The 15,726-nt window shown below is 44.3% G+C and overlaps 1 protein-coding gene across 1 annotated transcript in view; it reads right to left on the reverse strand.

Moving 5' to 3' along the window:
* The window catches only part of LOC121538314 (neurotensin receptor type 1-like), a 70,948-nt gene extending 59,441 nt beyond the window's left edge, over positions 1-11,507 (reverse strand). The window contains exon 1 of the mRNA XM_041846191.2: positions 10,696-11,507. Within this exon, the coding sequence (XP_041702125.1) occupies positions 10,696-11,388 (693 nt within the window). The 5' untranslated portion in view covers positions 11,389-11,507. The remainder of the gene's footprint in view (positions 1-10,695) is intronic.
* Between the last annotated feature and the right edge of the window lie 4,219 nt (positions 11,508-15,726).

Below are 15,726 nucleotides of genomic sequence, written 5' to 3' on the forward strand. Positions count from 1 at the left end.
CTCACCCGATTGCCCAGTTTGGCCGGGCGGCCAGCTCTAGGAAGAGTCTTTGTGGTTCCAAACTTCTTACTTTAAGAATGATGATGGAGGCCACTGTGTTCTTAGGGACCTTAAATGCTGCATAAATTTTTTGTTACCACTCCCCAGATCTGTGCCTCGACACAATCCTGTCTCGGAGCTCTACGGACAATTCCTTCGACCTCATGGCTTGGTTTTTGCTATGACATGCACTGTCAACTGTAGGACCTTATAGTGTCGCACATCTGGATTTGGGGATTTTCTCCCATTCATCCTTGCAGATTTTCTTAAACCCTGTTAAATTAGATGGGGAGCGGCAGTGAACAGCAATCTTCAATTCTTTCCACATATTTACAATGGGATTCAAGTCTGGGCTTTGGCGGGGCCACTCAAGGACTTTCACATTCTTGTTCTGAAGCCATTCCAGCGTTGCTTTGGCTGTATGCTGTGGGTCATTGTCCTGTTGGAATGTAAATCTTCACCCCAATCTATGGTCGTTTGCACTCTGAAGCAGGCTCTCAAGGATTTGCCTGTATTTGGCTCCATTCATTGTTCCCTCTATCCTTACCGGTCTCCGAGTCCCTGCAGCTGAAAAGCATCCCCATAGCATTATGCTGTCACCACCATGCTTCACGGTAGTGATGGTGTTCGACAGGTGTTGAGTTGTGTCTGGTTTTCTCCAGACATAGTGCTTTGCATTCAGGCCAAAGAGTTCAATGTTTGTCTCATCAGACCACATCTTTTGCCTTATGCTCTCAGTCTTTCACGTGCCTTTTTGCAAACTCCAGGCATGCTCTCATGTGCCTTTTACTCAACAGTGGCTTCCATAAGGCAACTCTCTCTAAAAGTCCAAATTGGTGAATTGCTGTAGAGACTGTTGTCCTTCTGGCAGAGTCTGGGTAGTTCCATATTTTTTCAATTTCCCAATGATGGAGACCACTGTGCTCTTGGAAACGTTCAACACAATTGTTTTATACCTTTACCCAGATACAGTGGGGAGAACAAGTATTTGATAAGCTGAAAAATCGGCAGTGTTTCCTACTTACAAAGCATGTAGAGGTCTGTAATTGTTATCATAGGTACACTTCAACTGTGAGAGACGGAATCTAAAACAAAAATCCAGAAAATCACATTGTATGATTTTTAAGTAATTAATTTGCATTTTATTGCATGACATAAGTATTTCATCACCTACCAACCAGTAAGAATTCCGGCTCTTACAGACCTGTTAGTTTTTCTTTAAGAAGTCCTCCTGTTCTCCACTCATTACCTGTATTAACTGCACCTGTTTGAACTCGTTACCTGTATAAAAAAAGACACCTGTCCACACACTCAAACAAACAGACTCCAACCTCTCCACAATGGCCAAGACCAGAGAGATGTGTAAGGACATCAGGGATAAAATTGTAGACCTGCACAAGGCTGGGATGGGCTACAGGACAATAGGCAAGCAGCATGGTGAGAAGGCAACAACTGTTGGCGCAATTATTAGAAAATGGAAGAAGTTCAAGATGACGGTCAATCACCCTCGGTCTAGGGCTCCATGCAAGATCTCACCTTGTGGGGCATCAATGATCATGAGGAAGGTGAGGGATCAGCCCAGAACTACACGGCAGGACCTGGTCAATGACCTGAAGAGAGCTGGGACCACAGTCTCAAAGAAAACCATTAGTAACACACTACGCCGTCATGGATTAAAATCCTGCAGCGCACGCAAGGTCCCCCTCCTCAAGCCAGCGCATGTCCAGGCCCGTCTGAAGTTTGCCAGTGACCATCTGGATGATCCAAAGGAGGAACGGGAGAAGGTCATGTGGTCTGATGAGACAAAAATAGAGCTTTTTGGTCTAAACTCTACTCGCCGTGTTTGGAGGAAGAAGAAGGATAAGTACAACCCCAAGAACACCATCCCAACTGTGAAGCATGGAGGTGGAAACTCATTCTTTGGGGATGCTTTTCTGCAAAGGGGACAGGACGACTGCACCGTATTGAGGGGAGGATGGATGGGGCCATGTATCGCGAGATCTTGGCCAACAACCTCCTCCTCTCAGTAAGAGCATTGAAGATGGGTCGTGGCTGGGTCTTCCAGCATGACAACGACCCGACACACACAGCCAGGGCAACTAAGGAGTGGCTCCGTAAGAAGCATCTCAAGGTCCTGGAGTCTCCAGACCTGAACCCAATAGAAAATCTTTGGAGGGAGCTGAAAGTCTGTATTGCCCAGCGACAGCCCCGAAACCTGAAGGATCTGGAGAAGGTCTGTATGGAGGAGTGGGCCAAAATCCCTGCTGCAGTGTGTGCAAACCTGGTCAAGACCTACAGGAAACGTATGATCTCTGTAATTGCAAACAAAGGTTTCTGTACCAAATATTAAGTTCTGCTTTTCTGATGTATCAAATACTTATGTCATGCAATAAAATGCAAATTAATTACTTACAAATCATACAATGTGATTTTCTGGATTTTTGTTTTAGATTCCGTCTCTCACAGTTGAAGTGTACCTATGATAAAAATGACAGACCTCTACATGCTTTGTAAGTAGGAAAACCTGCAAAATTGGCAGTGTATCAAATACTTGTTCTCCCCACTGTATATGCCTCATCGCAATTCTCTCTGAGATCTACGGACAGTTCCTTGAACCTAATGGTATTGTTTCTGGTCTGACATGCACTGTCAACTGTGGGACATTATATACACTACATGACCAAAAAGTATGTGGACACCTGGTCGTCAAACATTTCATTCAAAAAATAATATGGACTTGGTCCCCCCTTTGCTGCTATAACAGCCTCCACTCTTCTGAGAAGGCTTCCCACTGAATGTTGAAATATTTCTGCGGGGACTTGCTTCCATTTAGCCACAAGCATTAGTGAGGCCGGGCACTGATGTTGGGCGATTAGGCTTCACTCGCAGTCAGCATTCCAATTCATCCCAAAGGTGTTCGATGGGATTGAGGTCAGGGCTCTGTGCAGGTCAGTAAAGTTCTACCACACAGATCTCGACAAACCATTTCTGTATGGACCTCGCTTTGTGCACGGGGGCATTGTCATGCTGAAACAGGAAAGGGCCTTCCCCAAACTGTTGTCAGAAAGTTGAAAGCAAAGAATCGTCTAGAATGTCATTGAATGCTGTAGTGTTAAGAACTGTTCCTCGGGAGCTTCATTAAATGGGTTTCCATGGCCGAGCAGCCACACACAAGCCTAAGATCACCATGCACAATGCCAAGTGTGGGGTGGTGTAAAGCTGGAGTGGTGTAAAGCTTGCTGCCATAGGACTCTGGAGCAGTGGAAACACGTTCTCTGGAGTGATGAATCACGCTTCACCATCTGGCAGTCCGACGGACTAATCTGGGTTTGGCAGATGCCAGGAGAACGCTACCTGCCTGAATACATAGTGCCAACTGTAAAGTTTAGTGGAGGAGGAATAATGGTTAGGGGCTGTTTTTCATGGTTCGGGCTAGGCCCCTTTGTTCCAGTGAAGGGAAATCTTAACGCTATAGCATACAGTGACATTCTAGATGTTTCTATGCTTCCAACTTTATGGCAACAGTTAGGGAAGGCCCTTTCCTGTTTCAGCATGACAATGCCCCCGTGCACAAAGCGAGGTCCATACAGAAATGGTTTGCCGAGATCGGTGTGGAAGAACTTCACAGGCCTGCACATAGCCCTGACCTCAACCCCATCAAACACCTTTGGGATGAATTGGAAAACCAGCTGTGAGCCAGGCCTAATCGCTCAACATCGGTGACCAACCTCACTAATGCGCTTGTAGCTAAATAGAAGCAAGTCCCCGCAGCAATGTTCCAACATCTAGTGGAAAGCCTTCCCAGAAGAGTGGTGGCTGTTATAGCAGCAATAGGGGGGGGACCAAGTCCATATTAATGCCCATGATTTTGGAATGAGATATTCGACGAGCAGGTGTCCACACACTTTCGATCATGTAGTGTATATTATGGGACAAGCTGGAGTCAAATTGGTCTAAATGGTAACATCCTGAAATGCTTTATCGCCATGCATGATAATGTGAAATGTTGTATTCGAGTCAATGACTGCCTAACTGACTGGTTCCCCGTTGACATTGGAGCGAAACAGGGTTGCATTTTATCACCTATTCTGTTCTCAATGTATATAAATTCTCTCTCTCTGGCCATAAAAGCTCTAGGAAAAGGTGTCTGTCGGAACAATTAATGAGCGTCTTATTTTACATGCAGATGACATTGTATTGATTTCTGAAACTAAAGATGAGCTTCAAGAAATGTTACATATTGTTTTTAATTGGTCTGAACAATGGAAACTGAATATCAATGTAGACAAAAATAAAGTAGTATACTATACACAGTGTAGAAAACATTAAGGACACCTGCTCTTTCAATGATAGACTGACCAGGTGAAAGCTATGATCCCTTATTGATGTAAATTGTTAAATCTGCTTCAAATCAGTGTAGATGAAGGGGAGGAGACAGGCTAAAGAAGGATTTTTAAGCTTGAGACAGTGGAGACATGGATTGTGTATGTGTGCCATTCAGGGTGAATAGGCAAGGAAAAATATTTAAGTGCCTTTGAACGGGGTATGGTAGTAGGTGCCAGGCGCACCGGTTTGTGTCAAGAACTGCAACGCTGCTGGGTGTTTCATGCTCAACAGTTTCCCATGTGTTTCAAGAATGGTCCACTACCCAAAGGTCATCCAGCCAACTTGACACAACTGTGGAAAGCATTGGAGTCAACATGGGCCAGCATCCCTGTGGAAAGCTTTCGACAGCATGTAGAGTCCATGCCCTGATGTATTGAGGCTGTTCTGAGGGCAACTCAATATTAGGAAGGTGTTCTTAATGTTTCTATACTCAGTGGAGGAACTCAGCAGTATCTAGTACACCTTTTATTTTCTCATGTGGTCCTGCTATATTAGATATCAGTGAGTACAAGTATTTGGGGTTGATTTTTAATGACATTTTGGATTTCAATTTGTCTGTTAAGTACATAGCTAACCATGTGAAATGTGCCCTTGGTGCCATCATTGGTAAGTGTAAAGCCATGGGTGGCCTACCTTTTAAATGTTTCACAAAACTGTTTGATTCATTGGGGCCATGCTACCTATTATTACTTCTGCTGCAGCTGTATGGCCGCACAGAAATGATACATGTGTTAATGCTGTTTTTAACCGTGCTTGCAGATTTGACCTTGGTGTGGGTAAATACACACCAAATGCTGCTATATGGGCTGGAAAACTCTATGGCATCACCAGTGGCTATGTATTTTAAGGCCAGGCACCACAGGCTGAAATGACACTTTTGCATTTACTTATCAATTTTGAGATTTGTTGGTATTTTGGTTCATTAATATTAGTATTTTCAAAATGTAAATATAAAAATGTCAAAAACGATGGAAATGTATACATTTTTTTGTTTATCATACTACAGTCATCTGAATTTATGAATTTTTACCACTTTAAAATGAACATTATGTACATCAATAATTTCAAAGCTCACTACATAAAAATTACACAATTTAAAAGCCCATTTCATAGAACATTAAGAACTGGAATATATTTAGTAACTTACTTTGAATAGATGGTGATTGGGTCTAAATAGGCGTTTGGCTATGGTAGTCTAATTTTGTGTGCATTTCCCTAAGGTCAGACTTCCCACACGCCAACAAATTTCTCAGCTTCAGAATCATCTGCATTCACCAAATGTTGTGTTGTTATTCTTAGATATATTCTCCAGACTTACCCAGAGGGAATTGTTGACATGTTGTACATTTTTTAGTCGAGATTACATTTTTGAAAAATGCGTTTATGTATTTTGCATGCATTTCTTTAGTACAGTATTTTACAGATTGAAAAATGAAACAAGTATTTATCCACGATCTGCACTGGACAAGTCCAGTCCTGGATTGACTTAACAATATGAAACCAAAATATTTAGACTGGCTTCATCCAGTGTCCAGAAAAATGTATTTGCGCGATATGCAAATATAGCATATTTAATGAGATATTGCCTACTTTGCATATTTAAATAACATATTTAAAAACAAAATGTAATACAAAAAAGTATTATATTTATCTCTACATTTAACTGGTCAAAGTTGATTATGATAATATGAAGGGGGATCAGGCTGTTGATTGTGGCCGGTGGAATGTTATCCCACTCCTCCTCAATGACTGTGCGAAGTTGCTAGATATTGGCGGGAACTGGAACATGCTGTCGTACAGGTCAATCCAGAGCATCCCAGACAGCTCAATGGGTGATATGTCTGGTGAGTATGCAGGCCATGGAAGAACTGGGACGTTTTCAGCATCCAGGAATTGTGTAGATATCCTTGCGACATGGGGTCATGCATTATCATGCTGAAACATGAGGTGATGGCGGCGGATGAATGGCACGACAATGGGCCTTAGGATCTCGTCACGGTATCTCTGTGCATTCAAATTGCCATCGTTAAATGCAATTGTGTTTGTTGTCAGTAGCTTATGCCTGCCCATACCATAACCCCACCATGGGGCACTTATGCCTGCCCATACCATAACCCCACCATCTGCCCAGTACAGTTGAAAACGGGATTCATCCATGAAGAGCACAATTCTTCGGTTGTGCAAACCCACAGTCTTTCCGTCTGCCCGGGTGGCTGGTCTCAGACGATCCCACAGTTGAAGAAGCCTGATGTGGAGGTCTTGGGCTGGCGTGGTTACACGTGGTCTGAGGTTGTGAGGCCAGTTGGAGGTACTGCCAAATTCTCTAAAACAACTTTGGAGGTGGCTTATGGAAGATAAATTAACATTCAATTATTTGGCAACAGCTCTGGGGACATTCCTGCAGTCAGCATGCCAATTGCGCACTCCCTCAAAACATGAGACATTTGTGACCTTTTATTGTCCCCAGCACAAGGTGCACCTATGTAATGATCCTGCTGTTTAATCAGCTTCTTGATATGGCACACCAGTCAGGTGGATGGATTATCTTGACAAAGGAGAAATGCTCACTAACAGGGATGTAAAGGAATTTGTGCACAAAATTTGAGAGAAATAAGCATTTTGTGCGTATGGAACATTTCTGGGAAATTTAATTTCTGATCATGAAACATAGGACCAACACTTTACGTTTATATATTTTTGTTCAGTGTAGTTTTTGGAATGATGGTTACATTGAAACTGAAGCTCATGCTTTACTTTACTGTGGGTTATACAACAAAATTAGGGATGATCTGTTTTGTCAATTGTAACAGTCTTGACAATTATGTAAATGCCTGCGCCAAAGCCTGCCACCTTATCTTCTAACAAGGATGATTCTTTATTAGTGCCTAATCGTCCTTTTATCCACTGTACTTTGTTTGTTTTTGTTGTCCCCCACGATGAAGCCGGGGAGGGGACTGGATCTGTCTCCGTCCATTCGTTCGCTAGTCACACGCGATCTCAGACAGCACTGGGACGATTTTGACTAAACTTGAGTGAATTATGCATTTTGCCGGCATTTACAAAATTACACTGATTGGCCCGAGTCGAGAGCTATAGTAATGACCAGAAATGTATTAGTCAAACGCTATATCTCAATTAGCCGAAGGGTGGCGCTGCATCATTCGTGGGGGACGACAAGTTTACTGTTGCCTTGTTTATGCATTCATGTGTATAGATGATGTAATGCATTATACAGTGCATTCGGAAAGTATTCAGACCCCTTGACTTTTTCCACATATTGTTACTTATTTACATAAGTATTCAGACCCTTTGCTATGAGACTCAAATTGAGCTCAGGTGCATTCTGTTTCAATCGATCATCCTTGAGATGATTCTACAACTTCATTGGAGTTCACCTGTGGTATATTCAATTGATTGGACATGATTTGGAAAGGTACACACCGGTCTATATAAGGTTCCACAGTTGATTGTGCATGTAACAGCAAAAACCAAGCCATGAGGTCGAAGTAATTATCTGTAGAGCCCGAGACAGGATTGTGTCGAGGCACAGATCTGGGGAAGGGTTCCAACACATTTCTGCAGCATTGAAGATCCCCAAGAACACAGTGGCCTCCATCATTCTTAAATGGAAGAAGTTTGGAACCACCAAGACTCTTCCTAGAGCTGGCCGCCTAGAGCTCCAGAGGTCCTCTGTGGAGATGGGAGAACCTTCCAGAAGGACAACCATCTCTGCAGCACTCCACCAATCAGGCCTTTATGGTAGAGTGGCCAGACGGAAGCCACTCCTCTGTAAAAGGCACATGACAGCCCGCTTGGAGTTTGCCAAAAGGCACCTAAAGATTCTCAGACCATGAGAAACAATATTCTTTGGTCTGATGAAACCAAGGATGAACTCTTTGGCCTGAATGCCAAGCATCACTTCTGGAGGAAACCTGGCACCATCCCTACGGTGAAGCATGGTGGTGGCAGCATTATGCTGTGGGGATGTTTTTCAGCGGCAGGGACTGGGAGATTAGTCAGGATCAAGACTGGGGCGAAGGTTCACCTTCCAACAGGTCTGCAGAGAAGAAAGGGAGAAATTCCCCAAATACAGGTGTGCCAAGCTTGTAGCGTCATACCCAAGAAGACTCAAGGCTGTAATCGCTGCCAAAGGTGCTTCAACACAGTACTGAGAAAAGGGTTTGAATACTTATGTAAATGAGATATCTGTATTTAATTTTCAATACATTTGCTAAAATTTCTAAAAACATGTTTTCACTTTGTCATTATAGGGTTTTGTGTGTAGATGGGTGAGAACATGTTTTATTTATTCCATTTTGAATTTAGGCTGCAACGTAACAAAATGTGGAAGAAGTCAAGAATTGGGCTCCCTAAACGCAGCGAGACACTTTTGGACTCAAGTCAAGCCTTGGCTGAGTTTGTCAGATGTTAACTGGAAGGTACAGAAAGCTGTGCCACGTTTCTGTCATCAGTCATGAGTGTTAGAGTTTGGTTTGTTTCCCAGTGGCTTCACAGCAGGCTGAGGTGGTTGGAATGAGAAATACCACAATCCCAAGTGTTTCACACAGCATAGACTCTCCAGAAATACAACCAGAGAGTTCCCTGCACGGTGGGACACCACTCATGTTAATCCCAGAGTTGCCCTATTATTCTGTGGTGCTCTATACCAAAAACTAAGTAATACTGCACACGCAAACACACTCACATACGTGCACACACACACAAATGCACACACTCTACACCCATCGACAGGGGATAGCATCAATTTGAGGGCTACGTTTCCGCCACACCCAAAAACATCTGTGGGCAGCTAGTGGAGTATCTCTCTCACTCTCGCTCTCTTTCTTTCTCTGTAGTGATCAAACTGGTGGATGAAGTATTAAATGACCCTGCACTACAGCAGGAAGCCAAACAAAGGTAAACAGACTTATTAGTCCTGTTGCTTCTGAAATGGGAGTCACTAATAAATCTCTGGCACACACACACACACAAGCACACAACTAGTGTAGTAGTGGTGATCCCTCCTTTTATCACCGTGCCTTAGGTTGATAAACTGCCTCCCATGCCCTGATGCTTGACAATGTCAGTATTTAAGAAAATAAGCGAAGACATATGTGGCTACCCTCCAGGTATCCTAGGCTACACATGGTTTGTTGTGGTGGAGAGTGTGTTCCTGCAGCATGTGTAATGACATCCCTATGCGTAGGAGGAGGAGAAGACTCTTCAGCCTTGAAATTACATGATGTAAGAAATGGTCATGTTGTATATAGGGAATAGAGGAAAAGAACTGACAGCTCTGGCAATGCAATTCTTAGAATTAGGAGATGGTAAGTTCTGTGGAAGTGCAAAATTCATACAATTTATGGTGCCATTCCATCAAGCTCCGAGCTTGACCTTGCTATACCATACATTCTGAAGAAATATGTTGTGCAACAACAGCACCCCTAGAAGACAGGATTTCCTGTATTTGTTTGCTGTTCTCTCAGTTTTTGTGTGCGACAATGATATGTGAGGATGGAAGTGGAGGGTGTGGGGACAATGCAAGGAAGGACAAGATAAGATTATATGTACTTTATAGTCCATTAATGTACAGAGAACGGAAATGTGTCTTTACGCACAACCAAGGGGTGGGAAGCAATGGGTCAGCCGCAGTGCAACAATTATAGGTGATTAAGTGCCTAGTTCAGGGGCACAACAGCAGGCAATGGTATCTAGGATAATGCCAGCAACCCTCTGCAACAAATTTTCCTGTCTGAGCTAGGATTCTAACCAGCAACCCTCCAGTTGCTGGCCCACTTCTTTTACCAGTAGGCTACTTGCTGCCACAATATCACCAGTCACACACTTCCACATACAACTGCAGCAGCCCATTACCGTGACAACAGTTTTAGGTATTGCATCTCCAAAATGTACCACCAGGTTCTCTCTCATGAGTGGGGAAATTAATTAAAATGTTCTGATTATTGGGTATTCATCTCATCCTACTCCCTTGCACCGTTTCTCTCTCTATGTGTGTGTGTGTGCGCGCCTGCGTGCATGCGTGTGCAGTGACTAAATAGGGGCGTAAAATACCGCTACACCAGTGGAGGCTGCTGAGGGGAGGATGGCTCATAATGGCTGGAATGGAAACCATGTGTTTGATGTATTTTATACCATTTCACTAATTCTGCTCCAGCCATTACCACAAGCCTGTCCTCCCCAATTAAGGTGCCACCAACCTCCTGTGCACTACACAACTGATTGTTGCAAAATAAGGAGTTTCAAACCCACCTGAATCACTATCTTCAATAAGACGGGTGACACGATGGTGGTGCATATCTTCTCCCCTTGGTGCCCATGGTACTTCTGGCCCATGGTGAAGAGCATCGGAGAGGCCAGGAGGAACGAAGCCACCCACATCCCGCTGATCAGCTTCTTGGTGCGGCTGCGTGACATGATGCTCTTTGCCTTGAAGGGGTGGCAAATTGCCATATAACGCTCCACGCTGAGGCTGGCGATGTTGAATGCAGTGGCATACGAGCAAGCATCCCGAATGAAATAGTAACCTTTACAAACGACTCCTCCGAACGCCCAAGGGTGATGGACCCAGATGAAATTATAGAGTTCGACGGGCATGCTAAGGACAAGTATGAGCAGGTCGGAGACGGCGAGACTGGCTAGGTGGTAGTGGACAGTGCTTTGGAGATTTTGTAGTGACTTCTTGGTCAGCAGGGTGTACAGCGTAACGGAGTTTCCTAAGCAACCGACCGCAAAGAGTGCAATATAGATCACAGTGACCAGGACTTTCGAGTAGATGTTAGTGTTGACGTCCAACGAGTCCTCCTCATAGAACTCCGATCCGTTGTCAAACAGAGAGTAGTTCCCCAGACGCAGAGAGTAGTTGTTCCTTTGAGTCAGAAGTTTCTGCGCCAGCGCGCGTAAATCTAGAAAGTCGCGCCCTGTCAGTGTAAAATTAAACTCCATATTGTTTAATGTAAATAATTTACTCTTAGAATCACTTGTGTAAGACTGCAAAATATAAAAATCCTGTTGAGAAAACACATGTAGCGTTCGTGAGGGAAGGTTGTTTGCGCGTAAAAGCAGCAAGGTGACTACGGATTTGAGCCCAAGAGGAAAGTTATGATGCTTTTATATCTGGCACAGGAGGAGGCGTGCTTGACTCGAAACCTTCTTCGATGACGCAGTGCCATTCGGTGATTTTTTTGTTGTTGTTGTAGATATATCCATTGATAGTTCACCTTGAATACCTAAAATAGACTCGATCTTTATAAACGGGTTCTTGCCATTTCATGGCTTTAGAAAGTAGATAGGTGTAGGCTGTCGATAAATGTTGATTTAAATATCATTAGCTATTGGACGGATGATGATGATCTCTGGATTTTGAGATGTAATAGTTGTACTGTCATTTGTGAGACACTTAGCCTAGAAAACTAGAGTGCTTGGGTGTGCTTAACTGCTCTTTGTATCAGAGACAGCCAGACTGTGTGTGCACCCAAGATAAAGATTCATGATCATAATGAATGGTTACCGTCACTCACATATCTGAATGGAGAGTAGCAGAGCAGAGGATAATGCCTAATCAATTTGAAATATACAGCAGCAGACAATTAATACAAAAATTAAATGTAAACAAATAAGCAGACAATATGTAATGAATACTCACAGAGAAAAAGGGGTAGATTCACACGCAGAGTGTGGCAGGTGTTTATTTCACCTTCCCAAAAGGCAGGAATCGTGGTCACAGGCAGGCAATGGTCATACACAGGTAGGCAAACAGGCAGGAGAATCAAAACTAGGACTGAAGGCTATAACTGGTTCTCACAAACGAGCTAGGAAAAGGATTAGTAGAGTCAAAACGAACAATACCTCACAAGGCACAAACAGAATGAACTGAACAAAATAAGGAGCTAATGAGACCAGGTGAGTAACAAACACAGGTGAAATCAATGAGCAAATATGAAAGACAGGGCTACGTTCAAGAACACAAAGAAACAGGGCTTCGTCCAAGAACACAAGGTTGACTAAGAAAATAAATACAGATCTTACAGGAGGTCATTAATGTAGACGATGAGAGAGCGGTTGATCATATCCTGGAAAACCTTGTTCATAAAGGATTGGAAGACGGCGGGGGCGTTAGTAAGGCCGTAGGGCATGACCAGGTATTCGTAGTGCCCTTGTGCGGTGATAAAAGCAGTCTTCCATTCGTCGCCTTCACGTATACGGACAAGGTTATATGCACGTCGCAGGTCGAGTTTTGTATAGACGTTGGCGCAGCCCACTTGTTCAAGGGTCGCTGGGATCAGAGGAAGAGGGAAACGGTTCTTGACCTTGACGTCATTCAGGGAACGGTAATCAATAAATGGACGGAGACCACAGTCCTTTTTTCAAACGAAGAAGAAGCTGGATGCAGCCGGGGAAGAAGAAGGACGAATGAAACCATTTGAGTGCTTCATCAATGTAGTTCTCCATTGCCTCATTTTCCGGGATGGATAGGGGGTAAACACGGCCCGTCGGTGGGCACACTCCAGGGAGTAAGTCAATAGCACAGTCCACTGGGCGATGTCGTGGCAGAGTGGAGGCCTTGATTTTGCTGAAGACATTGCTGTACTGGACGTATTCGGATGGTATAGTGGGTGGCACTGCAGAGGCAGAGTCCTCAATGGTGGTGGCTCTGCAGGGTAGGCTGAGACAACTGGTGAAGCAGGTAGAAGACCAGGACAGTAGTTCACCTTGTCTTCATGAGATGGCAGGGTCGTGACGACAAAGGCAGGGGTGTCTGAGGAGGAGTGGCTGTTTGGGGGATGATAGTTCCATGAGTTGAATGGTTTCGGTGTGGAAGACTCCAATCTGGAGGGTTACGCTCTGTGTCGGGTGCGTAATGAAGCCCGTGCCCAATGGCTGCCCGTCCAGGGCGTTAATCCTTAAGGGAGGGGTGACAGGTGTTAGATCAATGTCAAACTCTTGTACTAGCTGGTGGTCGATCAAATTACCTGCTGCTCCCGAATCTATCAAGCCCTCTACGTACTTAGTAACCCCCTTTGCGGTTATCAATACTGGGATGGAGAATTGCTTCTGGGAGATATTTAGAAATAAGGACACGCCTACCTGCATGGCAGCGGAGGGACCCTTCTCATCTCTCCGTGGGAGACGAACAGGGCAATGGCAAGTAGATTATCTTTCCCTCCACAGTATAGGCAGAGCCCTTCTTGGATCCGCCTTTGACGTTCGATACGCGGGAGAGGAGCATGGCCCAACTGCATGGGCTCTGGAAGACTCAGACGGGATGACTGAATCATGGCAAGAGAAGGTTTCAGGTTCCTGGGTGGCAGAGTTCTTCGATGGTCGGCGATGGAGATACAAATGTATTGATTTAAATCCTGAAGGTCACCTCTACAGGCCAGCTCCGCCTGAAGTTCCCTGTTGAGCCCTCTTCGGTAGACAGTAAGTAAAGCAGCCTCACTCCATCCACTCCCACCATGGTGCGGAACTCGAAGGCATACTAGGCAGCTGAATTGTGTCCTTGAAGTTCTATGAGGAGGTCTCCTATAGGACGACTGGAAGGAGAGCGATCGAATACCTCTTTGAAGAGGGTGTGGAAATAGGTCTCGGAATCGAGTTCTGTGCTGTTGGCAGTCCATATGGCGGTGGCCCAATCCAGGGCTTTGCCTGTGAGTAGCAACAAAATCCACCCTGCTCTTATCGGTGGCGAAGTTAGTGGGTTTGTGCTCAATGTATTTGCTGCATTGCATCAGAAATCCCTGTCATTTACTCAAGGAGAAAAAGGGGTAGATTCACACGCAGAGCGCAGCAGGTGTTTATTTTGCCTTCACAAAAGGCAGGAATCGTGGTCACAGGCAGGCAATGGTCATACACAGGTAGGCAAACAGGCAGGAGAATCAAAAACTAGGACTGAAGGCTATAACTGGTTCTCACAAACGAGCTAGGAAAAGGATTAGTAGAGTCAAAACGAACAAACAATACCTCACAAGGCACAAACAGAATGAACTGAACTAAATAAGGAGCTGATGAGACCAGGTGAGTAACAAACACAGGTGAAATCAATGAACAAAATTGAAAGACAGGGCTACGTTCAAGAACACAAAGAAACAGGGCTACGTTCAAGAACACAAGGTTGACTAAGAAAATAAATACAGAATCTTACACAATGATTACATGCATCAGTGTATAGAGTGCTCATTGTACAGTCTTATTGCTAATTGGATATAGGAGCCCCTAAATCTTTTTTTATGGATTTTGTGTTGGAGAAGGTGCCGACTCCCTCTCCTCCTACATCTTTCTCCACAGGGCCCCATGGAGCAGATGTAAGCTACTCCATCCTTAGAAGCTTCCCACTGGGGATAGACGTCAATTTAGTGTCTATTCCACGTTGGTGCAACATAATTTAATTGAAATTACATGGAAACAACGTTGATTCAACCAGTGTGTGCCCAGTGGGTTGTGTGTAGATAATAGCAATCTCTCCCTCCCCCCATCTCTCTCTCTGTCTCTCTCGCTCTCATACACACACACCATTTTAGCTGCCTATTGAAATTGCAGCCAGATAGCTCAAGATTGACATCGAAATTGGACATTTGTCCATGTCCTGAGGATTTCGGGAAATGCCTTCAAAACCGGCCACTAGGGGCAACAGTGAGTGCGCTATTAACATCAAGTTGGCTTGGGTTTTACTAGGGCATTGTGGACGGGGGTGGCGGATGGACGTGTATCCCTGGCTCCCAAATTCAATCCAAGTCGTAGACAATCTTTTTTAAAAGTTTTTTTTTTACCCTATCCAAAAACTTGAACCCTTAACTTAACCATTCGGAATGTTGCGGAGCAGGTTGAGCAACCCATTGTGTGAAAAACACTTACAAATTTGACGTTTGGAGCAACTTAAAAATGTAACATTTTTGGATAAAAAGTCAGAATCTAAAGTCAAATTGGTAAAACCGAAGTTGGTGTTGCCATAGGTGGGAGAGGCGGGCGCTGGTGTGCTCCACACATTTTGTTGCAGGTGCGTAACACACACAAACACAAAATCCCCCCACACACACACACCCTCTCCCCACAGTGTGCAGAGGTTAAAAAGAAAAACTCTTTCACAGCTGGAAACCATAAACGGCAGATTGCACATAGTGAGTTGCCAGTTATAATGACCCAAACTCAAAGGAGAGAAAATAATGTTGCCTAGCCTCTGAAAGGCGATGGGACTTTAATGTCGTATCTGCTGCTGCAGAGCCCACTGAGGCAGGCAAGTCTGACGTTGCACACAGTTAATCAACTCAGACACATCTCCACAAG

Source organism: Coregonus clupeaformis, chromosome 24 (genome assembly GCF_020615455.1).
Source record: "Coregonus clupeaformis isolate EN_2021a chromosome 24, ASM2061545v1, whole genome shotgun sequence".
Taxonomy (NCBI): Eukaryota; Metazoa; Chordata; class Actinopteri; order Salmoniformes; family Salmonidae; genus Coregonus; species Coregonus clupeaformis.